We start from the raw sequence: 23,471 nt of genomic DNA, 5'->3' as shown, positions 1-23,471 counted from the left end.
GGGACCCTGAGATCATGACGTGAGCCAAAGGCAGAGGTTAAGCCAACTGAGCCACCTGGGCACCCCTAATTTTTATTTTTGAATAATATATTCATGTTTTAAACATCAAAATAATTGAAGAGTGTACAATGTAAAGTCTACTTCTCATACCTGTTTCCCATCTGCCCAGTTGCCCCCACCTCCCACAGATATCTACGGATTTCAGTTTCTAGTGTACCCCTGCACAGTTTCTTCTACGTGCTTCTATATTTTATTAAGAATATACCTAGTCTGGGGCGCCTGGGTGGCTCAGTGGGTTAAGCCGCTGCCTTCAGCTCAGGTCATGATCTCAGGGTCCTGGGATCGAGCCCCGCATCGGGCTCTCTGCTCAGCAGGGAACCTGCTTCCTCCTCTCTCTCTGCCTGCCTCTCTGCCTGCTTGTGATCTCTGTCTGTCAAGTAAATAAATAAATAAATCTTTAAAAAAAAAAAAAGAATATACCTATGTCTGACTGACAGAATGGGAGAAGATATTTGCAAACGAGGACGGTATCAGATAAAGGGCTAGTATCCAAAATCTATAAAGAGCTTAGCAAACTCAACACCTAAAGAACAAATAATCCAATCAAGAAATAGGCCGAGGACATGAACAGACATTTCTGCAAAGACATCCAGATGGCCAACAAACACATGAAAAAGTGCTCCACATCACTCAGCATCAGAGAAATACAAATCAAAACCACAATGAGATACCACCTCACACCAGTCAGAATGGCTAAAATTAACAAGTCAGGAAATGACAGATGCCGGCGAGGATGTGACGTGCACCAGAATGTTTATAGCAGCAATGTCCACAATAGCCAAACTATGGAAAGAACCTAGATGTCCATCAACAGATGAATGAATAAAGAAGATGTGGTATATATACACAATGGAATACTATGCAGCCATCAAAAGAAATGAAATCTTGCCATTTGCGACGATGTGGATGGAACTAGAGGGTATTATGCTTAGTGAAATAAGTCAATCGGAGAAAGACAACTATCATATGATCTCTCTGATATGAGAAGTGGAGATGCAACGTCGGGGTTTGGGGGATAGGAAAAGAACAAATGAAACAAGATGGGATTGGGAGGGAGACAAACCATAACTGACTCTTAATCTCACAAAACAAACTGAGGGTTGCTGGGGGGAGGGGGCCCGCATAGGGGGGTGGGGATATAGACATTGGGGAGGGCATGTGCTATGGTGAGTGCTGTGAAGTGTGTAAACCTGGCGATCCACAGACCTGTACCCCTAGGGATAAAAATACATTTTATGTTTATAAAAAATAAAAAAATTAATAAATTGGGGGGAAAAAAAGAATATACCTATATCTGGATTTAGGAACATACATTGTGAGATTTTACTATTCCTGAACTCTTTCAAAATCACTTACAGTGTTACAACAATAAATAAGAGTTATCAAACAGAGTTTTTTTTGTCCGTGTTTGAGGGTATATACAAACACTTTGGAAAAGCGGGAAAGACTATGTTGTAAATTGTAAATACATGGCAAACTGACTTTGTAGGCTACTATACTCAATTTGCTTTTTTGTGTTTGGACTTTTGAGAATGTCTAACTCATTTTTCACTCAGTTCCACTTTGGTAGAATTACTTATTTATTACAGTAAGAAATTTTTTAATAGTCTAACTGTAATGTTAAATCCAGTCGCATGTTTATACTAACAAAATTCCTTCCATTTGCTTCTTTGATTACCAAAAAGAATGAAAAGTCATAGGCTCAACTATGGTTTCATAGTAATTATTTTTATAGTATTTAACAATTAAAATGGGTTTTATGCCCATTAACTCACTGCATCTCTACAATAACAGGACAGGGACTATTTTTATTATCACTATATTAATAGTGCAGAAAACTGAAGTTTGGGAAGGGAAAGGCCTTGTCAAGTGACTGGTTGCAATGGATACAACTGGAGCTTGAATCCAAGTCTTCTGTTTTGAACTCCCATATTCTTCCCTCTTTCCCATGCTGACTCCATGGTGATCCTCCTGACTTTACTTGTCACTTATAGTTTACACAAATGACTCACAGTCATGGGTGAAAATTTGAAGAATCAACAGTACTCTCTGCTCAAGGGCTTATCACACTGGAGAATTGCTACAACCTGGCACAACCTGTCTTCTTATGAATGGTAATGAAGAAAAAGTATCTTGGGAATCCATATGCAATCCTTAAATAAGAATACTTTGAATTTGAAAAGTCATCTTGATCTAAATAAAAACCTGAGCTATATTATATATCTTATTTTTGCCCTAAAAGGGTAAAGAAAGAGAAGATATAAGGAACTATGTAACAATTCCTTATTTTATTCTTTTAATGATAGTACTTTGACATATACAAGACTAAACCAAATGTTATGACAATCTTAGGCAGAATGTCAAAAGAACCTCTCTTACTTCTCCTCTTCCATCTCTTCTCCAGGTTCCTCTTCTCTCCCCAGTCTCTAACACCCAACCAACACACTTCCCCATTTACACCATTCCCTGGGTGATTTCTCCAGTCCCTGGCTCTATGCACCATCTATCTGCCTTCAACTCTCATATATGTATCTCCAACCCTGGCAACTCTCTTAAATAGCAGACTCATATACCCAAATACTTACTGAACATATCCTCTTAGATGTTCAAAAGACTGAACATCAAAAGATGTTCAAAAAAATTTACATGCCTAAGAGGCACTTGGGTGGGTGGCTCAGTCAGTTAAGTGTCGGACTTGATTTTGGCTCAGGTCTTGATCTCAGGGTTATAAGATCAAGCCTGCATCAGGCTCTGCTCTCAGAGGAGAGCCTGTTTCTCTCCCTCTCCCTCTGCCCTTCCCCCCACTTGCATATGGGCGTGCTCTCTCTCTCTCTCTAAAATAAATAAATCTTTAAAAAAATTTTACATGCTTAAAATTAAGCCATGATTTTTCCTTTTAACCTGCTCCTTCCCTATTCTTCCTCATCTCATTAAGAGCAACTTCTTCCCTCCTTCAGTTGCTGAGGCCAGTAACTTGGAATTCCTCTGTTTCTTTCCTCTGCACCTCAGATCCAATATATCAGCAAATCCAGATGGGTTCCGCCCTTCTAACTACTACAGAATGTGACTACTTTTCTCCATCTCCTCCACTAACTCTTTGTATCAAACCATCAACACCTTTCATCCCAGTGACTGGGCTCTAACTAGTTTCTCTGCACTCGCCTTTTCCCTCAAATCCTCTATTCTTAACCCATTAGCCAAAAGGATCCCTTTAAAACATAAGTCATTTTGTCTCTCCTCTTTGAAATTTTCCAGTGACTCCACCACACTCAAAGTAAAAGCCAAAATCTTTACAACATCCTACAGTCTCATATGATCTCCCCCCTCCACCATTCCTGTCTTCATCTCTTCTCTTCCTCTCACTTACTCAGCTCCACCTACACTAACCTCCTGTTCTTTAAATATGAGAGGCATGCTCCTGCCTCAAGTTCTTTGCATTTGTTGATCCCTGAAAAAGCTTGCTCACTTACTTCCCTCAGGTCTCTGCCCAAGAGCTGCCTGAGGAAATCCTCTCCCAACAATTCTATATACAATAGCCAACACACCTCCCGCTGCCCCCACCAATAATCCTATTTTCTTCACCCTTGTTTTACTTTTCTCCATAGCATTTATCTCTACTGAGGTACTAGTTGTTTTCCTACTTAGGTGCTTATTATTTGTCTTCTCTCCTAAGAATGTAAACTCCAAGCAAGCAGGGATTTTGTTGGCTTCAGTCACCCTAGATCTCTAGGGCCTGAGCTGTGCCTGGAATGTAACAGGTATTAAATATTTGTTGGATAAGTTAATAAGCCAAGTAACTTCATGAAGCATCAACCAGCTCACCTTTGAAGAAACTGCCTAATGTAAAACTCTGCAGATATGTGGATATTTCAAAAAATGTGTTATTGTGAAGTTTTACTGTTATTTTTGACTTAACACTGTTAGAGAAGACATTCTTCCCTGAATCTCCAATGACTCTACTCATCTGCTAGTAGACAAGAACTCTAGCCCTTTGCTTGATGCTGCAAGACAGCTCATTTTTAGATTGGGGAAGGAGAAAGGATAATCTCAGTTATGGAAAAAAGAGAGGAGAGAATGGAACATGAGAATAAATCCTCAGGCTCGTAAGAGAAGAGGGACAAGATAAATAGATAAAGGCATGGTTTATATTGAGATGATAGATGAGCCATAAGGAAAAAATGGGAGGGCTCATGCTTGGCACTTTCTAGATGCTCAAAACCTATTTACTGGATGGTTGACTGGATGAACAAATGTGGCACACTGGACTGTAAGGAGAGGAAGAAATACAGTGTGGAAAGACTATTAATAATTACGGCGAGTTCCTAAGCACTCCATTCTGAAACTATAGAATTCTTTGATGGCATGTGAAAGTAGCCCCTTTACTGGGAGGTTCATTGTCAGTAACAGCCCAGGAATGGCTCTCTCCAAGATGTGAGAGCTCTTCAAGATTTTGGCGGGGGTTGATCCACCTGTACTTCTAAGGAACCCCAAACCATCTTCAATTAGATTAAAATCAACCTAATCCTGGCATACTACCATCAACCATGGACATTTTCTAATTTTGATATATAGTGTTCCAAATGAGAGGGTTACTTATTTCATTTCTACTTTAGCTAAGCCTTATTAATTTTTATATCTATAGCACTAGTTCAGTTATTCTTAGGACTCATGAAAATCTTTCAGATTTCTTTTGTTTTATATAAATTATGTTTTTCTATTAATTCACCTTCCCGTACTGTCATCAAATTTGAGATTCTAGTACTAATATTATTATTTATATACATTTATGGGAAATATCCAGTTCACTGGGGCAAAAGCAGAGTTGGTGACAAGAACTGACAAGATAACGCCACCTACCATATGTGGACACAGCCAGAAAGAAGCAGTTAATTAAACTTAAGTCACAGATATCTGATTAGGGATGCACTTACATCTGCCAGTTCCTTGATCTGTCTTGCTGACACATCAAACGTGTCAAGTCTTTGAAGGCTAGGCAAGTGATACAATACATGTGTGGAATAATTGCACAGCAGACAAACTGGATTGGTTTTATATTGAGGATCATTCAGACACAAATCCTTTAAGTGACACAGCCTGGTCAGGTTAGTGAGGTCCTAAAACAACAGCAATGAAAATGTTCAATTAATTAATGGCAACAGTCCCATTTCTAAAGGAGGCATTTGAACACTTAAGATCACCCATAATTTAATGTCATGCATTTTACTATGTGCTTAAACATGTTAAAGTGGTTTAGGGGCGCCTCAGTGGCTCAGTGAAGTCGTTAAGTATCTGCCTTCGGCTCAGGTCATGATCCCAGCATCCTGGGATTGAGGCCCACATTGGGCTCCCTGCTCTGCGGGAAGCCTGCTTCTCCCTCTCCCACTCCCCCTGTTTGTGTTCCCTCTCTCACTGTGTCTCTCTCTGTCAAATCACTCCCTCACTCAATCAATTAATCTTTTAAAAAAATAAAAAAATAAAGTGATTTAGATGGATAATTTTTTTCTCTAGTGAAAAACATCAAGTACATGAAGAATAGATAGCAATAATTGAAAGCAGACTCTTCTATATTCAAAGAATATAGAAATATAGTAAATATTCTTTGAATATTTACTAAACCATATATTCCATAACTGGGACCTTGGAGCCAGTCACCTAAGCACATTTATTAAGACAACGTTGCCTCCTCTGCACAGCCCCTTTGCTAACAATCCTCCCCAGTGTATCTGTAGCTCTCCTGCTTCGTTACCATTTCCCACACTTAGCACTCTAGGAACACTGCTTACCATTCTTCTGGGCCACCAGATCTTCTCTTCTCATCAAAGGCTAGGGAACCTCTGTTCTGTTATAATCATCATTGATTTCCTGATTTTTAGGGGTTTTTGTTTCTTTGCTGTTTTTCTATAAATGTCCTTCCTACCATTTAAAGGCAACTGAAACCTAGCTCTCTCCTGAAGACCTAATTTTCCTCACACCCTGTGCAGGTCGAGGGTAGGGATAGATTAATAATGCACATCCAGACCAGTGCTTCTCCTGAGCATCTTTTATCCTGAGGCTTCAGCCACTGTTTACACCTTCCTTTATTTGGCATCTGGCCCTTGCTTAACTCTTTAGTCTCGTCTCTTCTGTCTCAAACCTGACATTTCATGTTTTGGCACTACCATACAAGTGGAAGTTGTAGAATGTGCTAGACCCTGACTTATCATTATACCTTCTCTCATGCTGCTGCCTTTGAGTGAACTGAATTTCATCCCAGTTTTACCTCTTAATCTGTCAAGACTCAATCTAGTACCATCTTCTCTGGGAGTCTTTTTTCATCGCCCAAGCGTGAGGCAGATGCTCCTACTATGAACTCTCTTAGCCACTGGGTTTACCTTTGTTACAGAATTTATCTCACCTCTATTACCAACTGCTTACACATACACACGTCTAGAAGCTAAGGGTCTATATAGGCTTTGGGCCTCAGTCTCTAAGCTAGGAATGGTGGTTATATTTTTTAAGTGTTGAAAAAACTAAAGAAGAACTGACGACAGAGGCCTGGTGGAGGAGGGTACTGTGGTGGGGTTGGCCTTAAACAGATGTAATGCTAGTTAGTAGAGTCAGAATCAGAGTTAAGGGAAATCCAAAGCAAAACCCAGGAAGTAATAGTTCTGAAGATAAAGTACAAATGGAATAGGGAAGTAAGTAGTGAAGTCAAGCTCCTAGAGTCAAAAGTAAGACAGGATCAGGTGGCTGATGTATGTCCGAACTCTCTCTGGCCAAGTGAGAACTTGGCTCACTGGCTGGCACTGAGGCTAGTACTGGGCTCATGGCAGAAGTCGGACTAAGCAGAGCTGCTCTGAAATGGAGATTTCTAGATAGAGCTGTGCAAAGAATTATTTGGTCAAATTCTGCAGGGGCAAAGGAAGGTAGGCTATCAGACTGTTCCAAGGAGTAAACACTGTCTTTGATTTCTGGGTGGCTGTGTTGCCTTTGACCACCCATCTGAGCTATGATGGGTATGAACTCTGAAGTCTTACCCTATCCCCACCTATAGTCTAAAAATCAGATGACACTGCAGTCTATGAAAGCACAAAATCTCACTGAAAATTAGTGTTATGGTACCTATTATGGATGGAAAGTAGCACAGAAGTTATTCCATCACCACCAGTATAGTATCTTTTTAAGGTGGGTGGAAAGATTAGAGATAAAAATTCAAGATAATAGTGTTTCAGGGACATTCTTACTGTGAGAATAGTAAAAGTTGCTGTGAATCATGTTTCAGTGTTTTTCTAAAACATTATTATAGAGAACCTTTTTAATTTTATGCCATATAATAAATTTTCACAATCCAATTTTTACCCATTTTTTTTGATGAGGAGATTGAAACAGAATAGGTTAATGTAATTCAAGTGATAGTAATCACAAAATAGCAGATCTACTGAGTACTTACTGGGTGCTAGTCATTATTCTAAGAGCCTTACATTATTATTTTATTTAAACTTCATGTTACCACAGTACAATACTGCCTCTGGCTTGTGGCAGGGCTGGAAGAGACAGATCTTTCTATGCAGCTATGCTCTTTTGCGCCACAAGGCTGAAGCACCACATGCTAGCCAGGGTAGGACAAAACCTTATCTTCACAGCACTGTGGACTTATCTTCTTCAGCTTCAACTCATAAATTCTCTCCCTCACTCTGTTCCAGCCACAGATTTCTAGTTTCTTGAATTTGCCATGCTCTTTCCCCCCAACTTAGGTCCTTCACACTTTGCCTGGAATGCTCTTTCCCTAGGCACCTCCTACTCATGTCTCATAAGTAAGCTTAAAAATTGCCTCCCACAGCATTCCAAATTTATCTTTCATAGTTCCCTCTGCTCTCTTCTGCTGATGTTCTCAAATATACCCGTTGATTTCTTACCATCATATCTCCATGCATATTGTTCTCCCCATCTTAGAATGCCTACTTCCCACTGCATGTATATATATATTTAGTAATCTCTATACCCAATGTGGGGCTTGAACTCATGACCCCAAGATCAAGAGTCCCTCTGAATGCATTATGGAAGATTCTCCTCCAATAACTATTGAAATTCTGTCAGCCCCTCAGTGTTCACATCAAATATTTCCTCTTGAATTTGACCAATAAAATTTTGTTTAAACTTAGTATGTTTTTAAAAGTTTTGGTTAAAGTGTTTATAACATTCTGCCTCGTTCTATAACTTTTTGATATCTAATAGTCTTCTCTGAGTGAGCAAATGTGTGTTTTCATAATGATCAATTCAAAATTATTTTTACAGTGAATTTAAAATTATTTTTACAGTGAATTTATTCATCTTTGTTACTGTCTCGAGGAAGTGTTTGAGTGTGCACTTTCAACTGGACACTGTCAAAATTGTAAATGCCTTATGTTTTCACCTACATTACATGCCATAAACATTACGTCTTTTTGTTCTCCTCTCTTTCATTCAAATGTTTATTGATAGTTTACATGTAAAGTACTCTTTTAAGCATTGTGGATGCAGCAGTGAACAAAATAGGCAAGGTTCCTGCACTCATGGAGCTTGTACTCTAGTAAGGGATGTGGATCAGTGCCAAGAAGAAAAAGCAATGAAAGAGTGATGGGAATGCTTCAGGTTAGGGAGGACAGTAGGGCTTATCGCTATTTTTACAAAAATTGGCCAGAAAAGGTATCACTAAGAACATAACATCTGAACAAAATCCTGCAAGAAATGAGATAAGCCATGAAGATATTTACTGGAAGAATATCCCAGAGCAAGTGCAAAGGCCCCAAGGTGAGAGCTATGTTAGCTATGTTCAAGGACAGTGAGATCAGAGTGGCTAGAAGGCAGTAAACAAAAGGGAAAGTGGTAGAAGCTGTGGTCAGAGACACAGTGCCAAGGGAGACTAGATTATATAGAATCTTGTGGGCCACCGTAGGATTTCTTTTTTTTTTTTTTTAAAGATTTTATTTATTTATTTGACAGACAGAGATCACAAGCAGGCAGAGAGGCAGGCAGAGAGAGAGGAGGAAGCAGGCTCCCTGCTGAGCAGAGAGCCCGATGCGGGGCTCGATCCCAGGACCCTGAGATCATGACCTGAGCCGAAGGCAGCGGCTTAACCCACTGAGCCACCCAGGCGCCCCAACCGTAGGATTTCTTTGAAAGAGATGAGAAGTCACGGGCATTTTGAGCAGAAGATTGATTTTATTTGACATATTTTTTAAGGAGCAGGTTTCTACACAGCAGGTTGCTGTGTAGAAAACACTCATAGTAGTGAAAGGGTAACACAGGGAGACCTGTTCAGAGGCTTCCCCCCCACCCCCCGAATGCAGGTTAGAGATAATGGTGTCTTGAACCAAGGTTAATAAAGATCTAGGTGGTAAAAAATGGTCAGACTGGACATATCTGAAGGTATAGCCAATAGAATTTGCTGATGGATTGGATATGGGTTATGAAGGAAAAAGAGGAGTTAAAAAAAATGACTAAGGATTTTGGCTTAAGTTATTAGAAAAATGGAGATGCCATTTAGAGAGGTGGAGAAGGCTGCAGGAGAAGGTTCAGTGCAGAGGAAATCAGTTTGAGTTAGGATAGCAGAATGTTTATAGTTCTGGGGAGTTATTAGGGAAAGTAGAAACAGAAATAGTTGTTAGGGAAAGTAGAAAGTTGGGGTAATAAATGAATAAGAGATATTTAAAGTCATAAGATGATGAGATTATTTAGATAATGAATACAGATAGTAATGAGAAAAGATCCTAGGACTAACCTGGAGCAGCCCATTTTTTAGATGTTAGAAGATGAAAAACCAGAGGTGTAGCCAGAAAGATCGGATGAAAACTAAGCTAAGTATAAGTAGTTTCTTGTTTGGTTTTACTAGTGTCAGAGATCATTAGGGCCAACTTGATCAGCTGCCTCTAAAATTTCCTAGAGTATTGAATAGTCCAAAATAATTAAATTGCCCCTTAAGAAGGGACAATTTAGGGACGCCTGGGTGGCTCAGTTGGTTAAGCGGCTGCCTTCGGCTCAGGTCATGATCCCAGCATCCTGGGATCGAGTCCCACATCGGGCTCCTTGCTCAGCGGGGAGCATGCTTCTCCCTCTGCCTCTGCCTACCACTCTGTCTGCCTGTGCTCATGCTCTCTCTCTCTCTAACAAATAAATAAATAAAATCTTAAAAAAAAAAAAAAGAAGGAACAATTTAGTACATTTTCTGCAATAAGATGGTTCATGACCTAGGTTGTTACATATAGACTGTTCCACTTAAACATACCTTGAAAGAACATATTTGGTTACCAGAAAGGTTTAATCTTTCCAGTTGTTCATTGGGATCAAGACATCGACCTTTAATTTAAAAAACAAGATGAAAGAAAAATTAAATTAAATTTCCTTTTTTTATGTCCTGTTCATATCCTATCATATTTCGTAGTTGTATATGATCATCATTTCTTGCATATAAGTAAGGCTAATAGTAACACTGTATAGTTAATAATAACTGATTAATATTTTCACATCCTATAATCATAGATTTAGAAATGCTCTGCAAAATATCATACAAAAGAATCTAAAAAAAGAAATCTAAGAATGTACTTTTCATACTGATAAAAAATTATTATAGCATTATCTCATATTCCAAATGAAATAATACATACCAATGCTGCTTATTTGATTTCCAGCAAGGTTGAGGTCATTTAAGTTCTTCAAAGTTTGCAAGCCCTAAAAATTTAGACAATATATCATTTAGAAGAAGTCAGTAAAATATATATTTATAAATGATCGGATCAATCTGGTTAGTTCTCCAAGTGCTCTGAGCACTGGGTACTGTGTACTTTCACAAACACAGAAGTAAGTAGATGCTTTAATGCAGTCATCTTTGTTTCTCTAGAACATGGAGAGAATTATTGGAATAGGGAACAGGGAGGGGAGGGGAAAAGGAAGAAGATGAGTAGGAAGAAAAACAAATCACACAGAGTGTGTTTATAATCTTTGGCAAATTATATATACAACTTTGCTAAATCTCCATTTTTTTTTTAACTTTCAAGGAAGAAATAATATCCTACCTCCCAGGCTTGGTGGGAGGAGTAAAGAAAACATGGTATATGAAGTTTTCTACACATTAAAAATGCTATATAAATGTTAGTTCTTCTTAACAATAATTAAGCTAGTCATAAATATGTCCTTAATATGATCTTGGACATTGTGATTAAAACTCCACTGGGGTAACTGACTTTACATACAAATTACTGAAATAATCTTACCTCAATATTTTTAATTGTATTGTGATTCAGCCAGAGAACCTCCAATCTGAATAATTTCTCTAAATTTTCTATTTTGGAAATTTTATTATAATATAAATACAGTTTTTCTAAATTTCTACATTCTTGAAGACCTCCAATTTTCTGTTAAAAAAAAAAAAGAGACTGAATAGTGTTAACTTATGTTTTGGCATTATCCTTTTAATAAACTAGATTATAAGTACATTTTCTTTTTAAAATCATATTTTATTGCAAAAATCTGTATCCAACAAAAGAAAACATTTTAAAGATTTTTAAAATTTATTTATTTTAGAGAGAGAGAGCACATGCACATGAGTGGGGGGAGGCGGTGAAGGAAAGGAAGAAAATCTCAAGCAGACTCCACTCTGAGCTTGGAGTCTCAGGCTGGGCCCCATCTCACAACCCTGAGATCATAACTTGAGCCAAAATCAAGAGTTGGACGCTTATCCAACTGAACCACCCAAGAGCCTCAAAATGAACTAAACATTTTAAAAGAGAAAACGTGTAATCTTTCTATCTAAATACAACTATTTCCAATGTTCATATTCTTTTAAAATTTTAACTCTGTATCTATTTTTATACTATAATCATTATACCTATATAATTTTGTGGATTTTTTAAACTTAAGACCATCTAAAATATTTGTGTAATCATTCAAATAATATTTAATAATTACAAAATATTATATAAGCTATAATAACATTCTTAAAAATACCTGTATGTGTGAAATATTTGTTTAATTTTTAAAATATTATAAATAGTACTACAACAGGTAACTTTATGTTGTTTTCTGCTGTCGATTTACTCCTCTAGGATTAAATCTTGAATGAGGGATTTCTGAGTAGAAAGGTATGCACCTTTCCTTGACTCAAGATACATTTTGCAATCTTGCTTTTCACTACAGTTGTTACAATTTTCTTTTTCTTTTTTCAGATTTTATTTTTAGGTAATCTCTGTACCCAAGGTGGGCTTGAATTCACAACCTCAAGATCAGGAGTTGCATGCTCCCCTGAGCCAGCCAGGCACCCCTAGATGTTATAATCGTCACATAACCAATAGTGAGTGACTAAGTAAACCAATTTAAACCAATTTACTACTAAGCAATACTGGGCATTATTTAGATCTGATATGATTACTATAAAGTAAAATATGTCTACATTTTGAGTCTTTGTTTCTATTTTCTCCTTTGTAGAAATCTATTTCTGTATTTTACCCATTTGTTTTGTTTGTTTTGATTTACTGGGTAAAGGGTTTTATTTTACTTCATCATGTATGGCCCTCTCCATCTGTTTTGATCCATGACTCACACATATATTTCAAGGAACTATTTTTCCAAGGCCAAAGAATTCGCATAAAATACTTCATATATGGTTATGTTTAGACTTACCTCTATGTAGCATTCAGCAATCCAGAGTTCTTTAAGTTGTAAACAAGTTTCTAGCCCTGAAATTTCTTTTATATCTTGAGCAACAACTGTGAGACTTGTTAAATTAGGAAATAATGATAATCCAACTATACGGGGATACCCTGAGAAAAACATCTCCAGTTTTGAAGCATCTGATCCTTCTTGTCCAACCATCTCATAAGACAAACCATTGCATAAACACTGTTTCAAAAAAAGAAATTGGGTCATTGCCTATTTAAAATAATTTAAAAATTATTTTGCTATTAGAAATTATAAACTGTCAATCGCACTGATGTCATTTTAACTCATAAGAAGGTAAGTTATACCACATATATGGTTTTTCTCTACTTTCAAAGGTCATGAGGTAGAAGAAATCTAGGTAAGCTCCAGAAAGGAGTGTAAAAATGTTTCATTTAATATTCTTGCAAATGTAATTGAAAAGAAATTTGGCTTTGACTCACCAGTTCTTTAATTATTTCTTCCTGGTTTAGGTTTTCACATTCAATCATCTTCCATTAAAAATAAAGGTCATAATAATATATCTGTTAAGGAAAATGAGAAGTTGAAGTAAGACAAATTCTAGAGTCATGTTATTCCAAGTTGAAGGGACCTTAAAGCTACTTAGGTGGAATTACCCATATGTGGCCTGAAATTTTCACACAGTATAATACCAGCTATCTGTCTGGTCCCCAAGACAGTCCATTCCATCTCTAAAGTTTTCTGTTAGAAAATCAATTTATTTTGAATTTAATTCTGTGTCTCCATAACTCCACTCCATTGTTATTTTACCCCCGAGTTCAAATAAGACCAGTGTTGTTTTTTTCCATGTCATAAGCCTTTCATACTTGAAGAACATGGTCATCTCTCGTCTACAACCTTACCTCACTCCCCAGTTCATCTCTTTAGTTCTCTCACAAGAGATAACTATTTCTGTCCTTTGAACAGGACCCAGTGTATCCTTCCTATTATACTGCTGTGTCTAAAACTGAACATAACTCTCTCAGTGTACTAGTAAGGAAAAGAAACCTCAGGATTTTGTGACATACCTGGCATGGAAATAAATATTTAATAAAACGAATTAGCCAATATTTTCATTTTAGATTATATGAACTGCTTAATACCTAAGTAGCTATAATAAAAACTCAATTTTTGATAATTTCTAGTATATTCATTATATTATTCCAGATATATATTTTTAAAATATAGGAATCTAGGGGCGCCTGGGTGGCTCAGTTAAGTGTCTGCCGTCAGCTCAGGTCATGACCCCAGGGTCCTGGAATTGAGCCCCTCATTTGACTCCCTGCTCTGTGGGAAGCCTGCTTCTCCTTCCACCACTCCCCTCTGCTGTGTTCCCTCTGTGGCTATCCTCTCTTTCTAGCAAATAAATAAAATATTTTTTAAAAATAAAATAAAATATAGGGATCTAGGCTTTAATATGATGACATGACAAAGTGAAATGTAGGTATGATGTATATTGTGATCCCACTTTTTACAATTCCTCTGTAGTTATGTATGGGTGTACATCTGTGTGTATATGTATATATGTATACGCATGTGTATATGATTACGTAAGGAGAAAATATGTAAAGATACATACTAAATTGTTAACATGAGTTGCCTTGGATGCAGGTGAAAACTAGTGTGGTTATAATAGACACGAGAGGTTGGATAGGGATAGAGCTAGGTAAAAATGGAAAAGAAAAAAAAACTTCTTAAAAGTGTGTTTAGTACTGTATAGTATGAATATATAAACCATTTATATTAATTCTACTATTAGTAGATGTTTGGAATGTCTCCAGTTTGGAAATCAATAGTGCTTCCCTGAACAGTTTTATCATGTAAGACATTAGGTCCACTTAAGTCTGAGTTTATACCTAGAAGTGGAATGAGAAAGAAACTATTGTTGTATACAACATGGATGTTCCCACAAACACAAGCTGAGCAAAGGAAGATATGCACACAGTGACGTTTATACCGTGTGGCTCTGTTCACATAAAATTTGAAAATGAACCAATCTATGGTATTAAAAAAAGTCAAGATAATGGTTACCTCTCAGGGTGAGTGACCAGGAGGAGGTAAAGAGGGGCTCCAGAGTGCTGATGAAGATGTATTTCATGATCTGTGTGCTGGTTAAAGGAATGCATTGACTTTGAGAAAATAAAATTAGATATCTAAGATTTGTGTGATTTCTATATATATATTCTACTTAAAATGAAATTTTAGTTAAGTATTTATTTAAAAAGCATATGCTCACTTTCATTCATTCATGCAGAATTATATACATGTACAGGTGTACACATAAATTAAAATTTTAAGAAAAAAAAAGATGGTGACTTGTGTCCTTGTATCTACCTACCCTCTCTCTCTCCAAATCTTACTAGAATGAGTAGGGAAATATGAAAATAAGAAAACAATGTGTAGCAGTGCTAGGAAAAGAGCACTGATTGCCAGAGATGTTGAGAAAGGTATTTTGTTGTTGCTTTACTTAAATTCCAGTATAGTTAACACACAGTAATAAATTAGTTTCAAGTGTACAATAAAGCGATTCAACAATTCTATATATTATGCAGTGTTCTTATTGATAAGTGTACTCTTAATCCCCTCACCTATTTCACTCATTCACCCACCTCCCCTCTGGTTATTTGTTCTCTCTAGTTAAAAGTCTGTTTTTTTGGTTTGTCTCTCTTTTTTTTTTTTTTAACTTCATTCATTTGTTTCTTAAATTCCACATATGAGTGAAATCATATGGTATTTGTCTTTTTCTGACTGGTTTGTTTCACTTAGCGTTAACACTCTAGATCCATCCATGTTGTTGCAAATTGCAAGATTTGGGGTTGTTTTGTTTGCTGAATATTCTGGGGTGTGTGTGTGTGTGTGTGTGTGTTTACCAACTCTTCTTTATCCATGCAACTATCGATGTATACTTGAGATGCTTCCACAGTTTGGCTATTATAAATAATGCTGCAGTAAACATAGGGGTACATATATCCCTTTGAATTAGTGTTTTCCTATTTGGGTAAATATCCAGTAGTGCATTTACTGTATCATAGGGTACTTGCCAAAAATATCATAGCTATTTTTAACTTTTTGAGGAACCTCTATACTGTTTTCCACAGTGGCTGCACCAGTTTGCATTCCTACCATCACTGCATAAGGGTTCCTTTTTCTCCACATCCTTGCCAACATCTGTTGTTAATTTTAGCCATTCTGACAGGTGTGAGGTGATATGTCATTGTACTTTCAATTTGCATTTCCCTGATGATGAGTGATGTTGAGCATCTTTTAATGTGTCTTTTGGCCATCTGTATGTCTTCTTTGGAGAAATGTCTGTTCATGTCTTCTGCCCATTTTTAAATTGGAATATTTGGTTTATTGGTGTGTTAATATTTTGGATACTAACCCTTTATCAGATATGTTGTTAGGAAATATCTTCTCCTATTCGGTAGGTTCTCTTTTAGTTTTGCTGATTGTTGCAGAAACTTTTTATTTTGATATAGTCCCAATAGTTTATTTTTGCTTTTGTTTCTCTTGCCTCAGGAGACATATTTAGAAAGATGTTGCCACAACCAAGGTCAGAGAAATTATTGCCTGTGCTCTCTTCTCGCATTACGATCTCATCTCTCACATTTAGGTCTTTAATCCATTTTGAATTTATTTTTGTGTATGGTGTAAGAAAGTGGTCCAATTTCATTCTTTTGCATGTAGCTGTCCGGTTTTCTCAACACCATTTGTTGAAGAGACTTTTTCCCATTACATATTCTTGCCTCCTTTGTCGAAGCTTAATTAACCATATAATTGTGGGTCTATTCCTGGGCTTTTTATTCTGATCCATTGATCATTGTGTCTATTTTTGTGCCCGTACCATACTGTTTTGATTACTACAGCTTTGTAACATAACTTGAAGTCTGAGTTGTGATACCTCCAGTTTTGTTTTTCTTTTTCAGGATTGCTTTGGCTATTTGGGGTCTTTTGTGGTTCCATACAAATTTTTGGATTGTGTGTTCTGTTGGTATGTTGACAGGGATTGCATTAAGCTTAGTGTAGATTGCTTTGGTTAGCATAGACATTTAAACAATATTTGTTCTTCCAATCCATAAGCATGGAATATCTTTCCATTTCTTTGTGTTGTCTTTAATTTCTGTCATCAGTGTTTCATAGTTTCAGAGTACAGGTCTTTCACCTCTTTCGTTAAATTTATTCCTAGGTATTTTATTAGACAAAGGTCTTCTGAATGGAAATGAAGTAGGCAGCATGAGACTTGAGTACAAACCAGCCACAAATTTAACATAGTTGTAAAAGAAGTTTAAAAGAAGTAAAACTTCTTTTACAACTATGCTAAAAACTCCCCACACTCAGAGCCTCAGTGATTGTGAAGAAGGTGGCTGGGAGCAATCCAAGAGAACCAAATCAAAGGACTTTGAGGCTTGTAAACTGGAGATGCAGTACAACCCTGCTGAGTTGAGGAGAGGAGGGGCTCCAGCTAACACCACAAAGAAAAATACAGCCAGAAAATTATCCTGGAATCTCTACCAACTCATTCACTCATTCATAAATATATGTGTTGATATACTGATACAGCTACCAGTCAGAAAATGACAGGGGTAGAAGAAAAGACTTTTCCAATAAGGTAGCATCTGGGCAAGGAGCTGAAGGAAATGAGGGAAAATGTACCCAGGCAGAGGGAAGAGCACATGTTAAAAAAAAAAAAATGTGAAAGATACTTGGCATGTTTGCAGAATAGCAAGGAAAATGATATGGCTAGAGCACAGCTAGGAAATGGGAGACTGGTAGGATGTGACATCAGAGAGGTAGTGCAGGGCCAGATCATGTGCTAGCTTGTGATTTGTAGGCCCTTTGGAGGATTCTAGATTTTATGAGTAAGAGGCAAAACTATGAGGATTTTGAGGGGGAGAGTAATATGTGCTGTCTCAAGTTTTGAAAGAGATCACCCTCAAAGGATCTGCTGAAAATAGACTATAGGGGTCTAAGGTAGAAGCAAGGAGACCAGTTAAGGGATAGTTGTAATAATGTAAGTGAGAGAGGATGGTGTTTGTAGTAGGGTGGTGGTAGTGGTGATGGTGAGAAGTAGTTAGAGGATGGACCTGTGTTGAAGGTAATATTCATCTTTCCTTCTTTGCTTGCCATCAGCAACTGTCTCTTGACCCCATTCTTGGATACCCCAAGATATTACACCGTAGGATGCAGGAGCCAGCCAAGGGAGCACTAAGCAAGGAACAACGTGAAAGGATTTAGATACTCCATCAGAGGCCCATAAATAGATGCAGGCCACAGTCTTGCCTCTCTAGGCTTATTTGGATGCCATACTATAAAGTAGGGCTTTGTACCACTACTTCTCATCAGAAAAGCCTCCCCTACATTCTGGTTTAATGTCTGTGAACATTAAAAGGAAAGTCTGCCTTCCAACTGTCCTCAGTACATCCAAAATCACCAAATGGGGATCCAAGTTATCTAGTCTATATCCAAGATGTCTATTCCAAAAGAAATAACTGTGCCCTTTGTTATTTGCTAAATTATCACATATATTTGAGCCTAATTTTTGACTTCCCAATCTGTGTTCTTCCTTAGCTCTATCTTTTCCTATAGCATTATCCTGTTTTAATTACTGTGGTTTATATTAATTCCCACCTCATATTCTTTTGTAAAAATTTCTTGGCTATTCTTTAAAACAGATTTATTTTTCCAAATAAAATCTATGATAATTTCATATTTAGTGTTTAAAAATTCACTTGGGTTTTGAGATTCCATTGTAAAGCTTCATTCAGAGAAAACTTCCATCTTCACAGTATTCAGTCTTCTTGAGAACAAGGTATAGCTCCCCATTTATTCGGGACTACTTCGTCTTGACAGAGAAATATGCCTGTTTTGGATACCAACCTTACTTCCCACTTCATCTTCTTTAGGAAAAAAATCTGTTCTAATTCAACAGTTAATTAGCAAAACAATATACAATTTAAAAATCCTCAGTTCTATAATCTGCGTAACTACATCTTAATTAGAAGAGCCTGAACCTCCCTGGAACTTATAAGCCTCCCATGCTTCCTCCAGTCACAAGTGGACCCAGGTCTTCCAGGTGAAGTTTCTAATTCCATCAAGAGGTATGCCCCGTTGGCCAGCTTGCACCCATTCTCCTCCACTTTGGGAAAGTTCGTTTCAGGGCCTGATCATCTAAGAGACCACGAATCTTTTTTTCTAGTCCCTTCAGGGAACTAGGAGCCACTCGGAGCTTCTACAGCTTTCACCCTTCAAATCTCAAATCTTGGATTGCTCTAATCCCCTCCTTCCCCTCTCCACTCTGGAGTGCTGCTGGATGATTTCACATTACCAGCACAGAGCTGAAATCGCTGCAAATGCATGGCGTCTAACTTCAGCTGGATCTTCAACAAAAGGCATTTTATATTTTCCTCTTCAACTTCCTCTTCTAAGGAGAGTAGGGCTAGAGATACAGCTCTGGGATTCATGACATAGGGAGTATTCTAAACTTCTACCGCTCTCCTCCAAGTCTCCCTCCCACCCCTCCTCGGCAGATTTTTTTTTTTTTTAAGGTTTAATTTATTTATTTGACAGACACACAGCGCGAGAGGGAATACAAGGAGGTGTACTAGGAGAGGGAAAGGAGGCTTCCCGCTGAGCAGAGAGCCCAATGTGGGGCTCGATCCCAGAACCCTGGGATCATGACCTGAGGATCCCAGGACCCTGGGATCATGACCTGAGCCAAAGGCAGATGCTTAATGACTAAGCCACCCAGGCATCCTGATCTTGTCCCCATCTTAACAGAGAACAGTGATACCATCAGACATTCATTCCTTAAATTCCCTTTCCTCCTAAAAATGTATTTCTTTTCCTTCCTGACTCCTATCTTAGTAAAAGTATTCTTTCTCTTGTCTAAATTGTGTGTACTGATCCATTGTCTTCATTCTCTTTCAGAACACTGTTATGTCCAATTTTCCTCCTCCTTTCATTCCCATTTTTCTTCTCTAGGGTCTCCCTTCTCTCCATATATGAATGTTAGATCATTCCTGTCTTTAAAGAAAAAAAAAAGTCCTCCTATTCTATATTCTATGAATGAATGTTTTAGATACTTTTACAGAAAAACTTAGAGGAGTCATTATAGCAACACTTCACTACTTCCACTCAGTTCTTTTTTTTTTTAAATTTATTTATTTGACAGAGATCACAAGTAGGCAGAGAGGCAGGCAGAGAGAGGAGGAAGCAGGCTCCCCGCTGAGCAGAGAGCCCAATGCGGGACTCGATCCTAGGATGCTGGGATCATGACCTGAGCCGAAGGCAGAGGCCCTAACCCACTGAGCCACCCAGGTGCCCCTTCCACTCAGTTCTTAACTCACTGAAACCTGACTAGGGATACGTCAGGCCACTACTGATTCTTTTGCCAAAGTCAACAATAATCTTCTGGTTGCCGAAGACACTGGACATATTTCAGCTCTCAACTTAACTGGACCTTGGCATGGCATTTGACAATGTTGATAACTCTCTTCTTTCAGTTTTCTTTTTTGGTTTGCCTTTTTCTCCTTGGCTTCTCTCTACTTGTTATTTCAAATCTACTTTTCTTTTCTTTTCTTTCTAAAGATTTTATTTATTTGTTTGAGAGACAGCAAGAGAGGGAACATAAACAGGGTGAGTGGGAGAGGGAGAAGCAGGATTCCCACCAAGCAGGGAGCCCAACATGGGGCTGGATCCCAGGACCCCAGGATCATGACCTGAGCTGAAGGCAGACGCTTAACGACTGAGCCACCCAGGCGCCCCTCAAATCTACTTTTCTGATCAGTTGTTTCCTTCTTGGTGAAAAATTTACTAATCGTTATCTTTTTTTTTTTTTCCTGTATAACAAATCCAACTTCCCACATGGAAAGCTATATCTGAATGTATCACAGGCATCTCAAATTCAGTGTGTTCAATACTGAAGTCATATTTCCCAGCCAGCCTGCTTCTCCTAGTGTATGCCTTCTCTTGGTAAATGGCATATCTTTGTAATCATCCATATCAGAAACCCAGGATTTATTCTGAACCACTCTTCTACTCTTTCTTCCATGTTCACTCAGTCATTAAATCCTTCTGCATATACTTCTTAAATGCTTATCATTTTCCCCCTCCTCTCCATTCTGTTTGCCTCTGTTTTGGTTCAGGCCTTCATCACTTCACCTTAATTGGATGCTCTCTTTATAGCCCTGAAGCCTCCATTCCAACCTCTACACTACTGTGACAGCCAACGTCCTGAAAGGTAAATACCTGTTTAAGCTTCTTCCCTTGGAAAGCATTCATGGTATCCATGCTCTGACTCCTGCCTACCTGTCAAGCTCATCAACCACAAACTCCCAACACCCTCAGGGTCTGGCCACAACTATAGTTCTCTGAATGGGCTGGGGTATTTCTCTATTTTGTCATATGCTGTCTTCCTTCCCTAAAATGTCTTTTTCCCTTGATTCTATGGCATACTCCGTACATCCTTAAAGATTTAAAGCAAGGGTCTTCTTGGTGAAGATTTTAATTCTCTCTGGTAATATTATAATCATTCTCTTCCTTGTGATTCTAGTTAAGGCCTGCATATGTTCTATATATAGCACCTGTCCGACTGTATTGTGATACCTGCTGGTCTTTTCTCCCTACGAGGTTACACGTTCACTGAAGGCTGGGACAATGAACCTATCACGGTGCCTGGCACTTGCTTGGTGTTCCATAAAATTTGTTGAATAGTTTGAATTAACTGTCATGCTACAGAGTTCTATATGATGTAACTTGGAATATATATATGTGTATATATATATATATATATATATATATATACTATGTAAATACTTGGCGTACATGATCAGAGTGTAATAATAATTAGGGTGTAAAGCACCATGTTTCTGTCTGCCAGGAGAGCCTGGTAGGGTAGTATTCTGAGAAAATCAAATTTCTTTTCTACAAACTAGAAGCTCTGTATGATCAAACTGTCTCCTCCCTTGGGTATAAAGAGATCAGAATCCATCTGTTAGCACCGATGGACCCAACAACAAACACACTTCTGGCCCTAGGTGAGCAATAACCAGTTTGGCCAAGGAGCACTTGTTTTTCTCAGTTTTGGACCTTAATGTGTGCAGTAAAGTCTGCACAGGTGACTGTGAGCCACCTTCCCTTTCCTCCTCCTCTTAACTTTTGCTCTGGTCACCCTGACAGCCTCCAATAAATACACGTCGTATCTCATTATTGTTATCTCCATTGCGCCATTACCGGGGTCCTTTGACCTCAACGTTGCTAGTCTCCCATCTTCCTCTCGGGGGCGGACAGAGGGAGGAGAGGAGAATAAAGACTCCTGGGGCCTGCAGACAGGTGACATAGGCCCGAAGGCCACAAGGTGACACACTCACCTTATCCCAGAAAGATGGTGGCTTCCAGGGCAATCCGAGACAGACCAGAGTCCACTCCGACCCCTCAATCCCTGTCTTGCAACAGCGGGCACGACACCCTCTCTAATCCCGGGCCTGCTGTGTGTACACTACCAGCTCCGGTTGCCTAGGAAACCTGCCCTCCGCCTCCCCCGACCTTGGAGTGGGGAGGGGGACAACAGAGGCGGGGAAAGCAGCAGCCGAGTCAGTTTCTAGGTCACGTGGCGGCAACCTCCAACCAATCAGCAAAGGTAGGGGTCCACCCGGAAGACCCCGCTGGTGCTGCTGGGAAATGGTGGGGACTTTTTCGCTCGCGGGTCTGTTTGTGCCAGCGCGCATCTTTTCACCTGCCTTCGCTGGATCAGGGGACCGGACTGGAAACACCGAGTTGTGGGCATAGTGGCAGGGACCTAGTCGTGTGACCTCCTCCAGTCCCGGCTCTCTCCCACCGAAAGCCAAAGGCTTGGAAGCCCGGAGCCTCGCTGGACTTGAACCTCAGTCATGGCCCTGTGATGTCATAAGGCGACCGGAGAGCCAGGACAGCCCCCCCGATCCCCTGGCGTGGCCTCCGATCCCCTAGGAATGTAGCTGACCTCCGCCTGGGCTGCCGAGCACCGACGAGCCGATTCGAAGGACGGCACTGGCAAACGAACGCCTCGCTGGACGCTCTGGAGAAGAGATGGGCCCTCCTAGGGTCGTCTCAAAGACGGAAAGGGAGGAACTTCTAAAAGAGTGGGCAGAAGGGATGAGAAATGAATGAACTTAGTAAAAGGCAACTCAAAATAAATGTAGCTCTCCATTTCCTACATCTGCCCGTCCAATAGGGGAGTCACTAGCCACAGCCAAGCGTGGCTCTTGAACACTTGAACTGTGGCTAGTCCGAACTGAGATGTACCATAAAATACGCATTGTCTTTTGAAGGCTTAATATAAAAAAATAAATAAATAAACTTTGTGTATTGATTCGATGCTAAAATAACAATATTTTTGATATATCGGGTTAAATAAAAATGCGATATTAAAATTTTACTTTTTAAAAGCAGTGATTAGAAATTGTTAAATTGCGTATGTGAATTCTATTATGTTTCTGCTGGACAGCGCTACTGAAATTTTTGTGGTTCAGTTGGTTTGTGCAGAACATCTATGACGTTCAGTTAATGTAAGATAGTGCCGGCAGTGCCCTTTTCCGTCACCAGATGGCCGCCTCATTCAATAGACTAGAGTTTCAAGCTGCTTTCTCAAGAGAAACAGAAATGTAGATTTTAAAAATATTTCTTGCCAGGGGCCCCTGGGTGGCTCAGTGGGTAGAGCATCCTACTCTTGATCTCAGGGTATAGGTTCAAGCCCCACATTTGGT

At 38.8% G+C, this 23,471-nt stretch overlaps 1 protein-coding gene and 1 long non-coding RNA gene across 4 annotated transcripts in view; one reads left to right on the top strand and one right to left on the bottom strand.

Moving 5' to 3' along the window:
- LOC125103791 (uncharacterized) overlaps positions 1-12,458 on the top strand; it is a 137,771-nt gene extending 125,313 nt beyond the window's left edge. Inside the window, exons 7-8 of the long non-coding RNA XR_007128498.1 lie at positions 12,120-12,155; positions 12,240-12,458. This is a non-coding gene — a long non-coding RNA (uncharacterized LOC125103791). The remainder of the gene's footprint in view (positions 1-12,119; positions 12,156-12,239) is intronic.
- The window catches only part of LRRC9 (leucine rich repeat containing 9), a 120,859-nt gene extending 97,895 nt beyond the window's left edge, over positions 1-22,964 (bottom strand). For all 3 annotated transcript variants that reach the window (XR_007128497.1, XM_047735634.1, XM_047735635.1), the window contains exons 1-7: positions 22,098-22,964; positions 13,173-13,253; positions 12,694-12,912; positions 11,289-11,429; positions 10,683-10,746; positions 10,304-10,374; positions 4,992-5,174 (exon numbers count right to left, since the gene is read on the bottom strand). Coding sequence is in view for 2 of the 3 variants with exons in the window: in XM_047735634.1 (XP_047591590.1) it covers positions 4,992-5,174; positions 10,304-10,374; positions 10,683-10,746; positions 11,289-11,429; positions 12,694-12,912; positions 13,173-13,220 (726 nt within the window). In the remaining variant the exon portion in view is untranslated. The remainder of the gene's footprint in view (positions 1-4,991; positions 5,175-10,303; positions 10,375-10,682; positions 10,747-11,288; positions 11,430-12,693; positions 12,913-13,172; positions 13,254-22,097) is intronic.
- Between the last annotated feature and the right edge of the window lie 507 nt (positions 22,965-23,471).

This window comes from Lutra lutra, chromosome 7 (assembly GCF_902655055.1).
Source record: "Lutra lutra chromosome 7, mLutLut1.2, whole genome shotgun sequence".
In the NCBI taxonomy this organism is placed as follows: Eukaryota; Metazoa; Chordata; class Mammalia; order Carnivora; family Mustelidae; genus Lutra; species Lutra lutra.
Note: the sequence above shows the minus strand (reverse complement) of the source record. Positions and strands in the feature narration are given on the sequence as shown.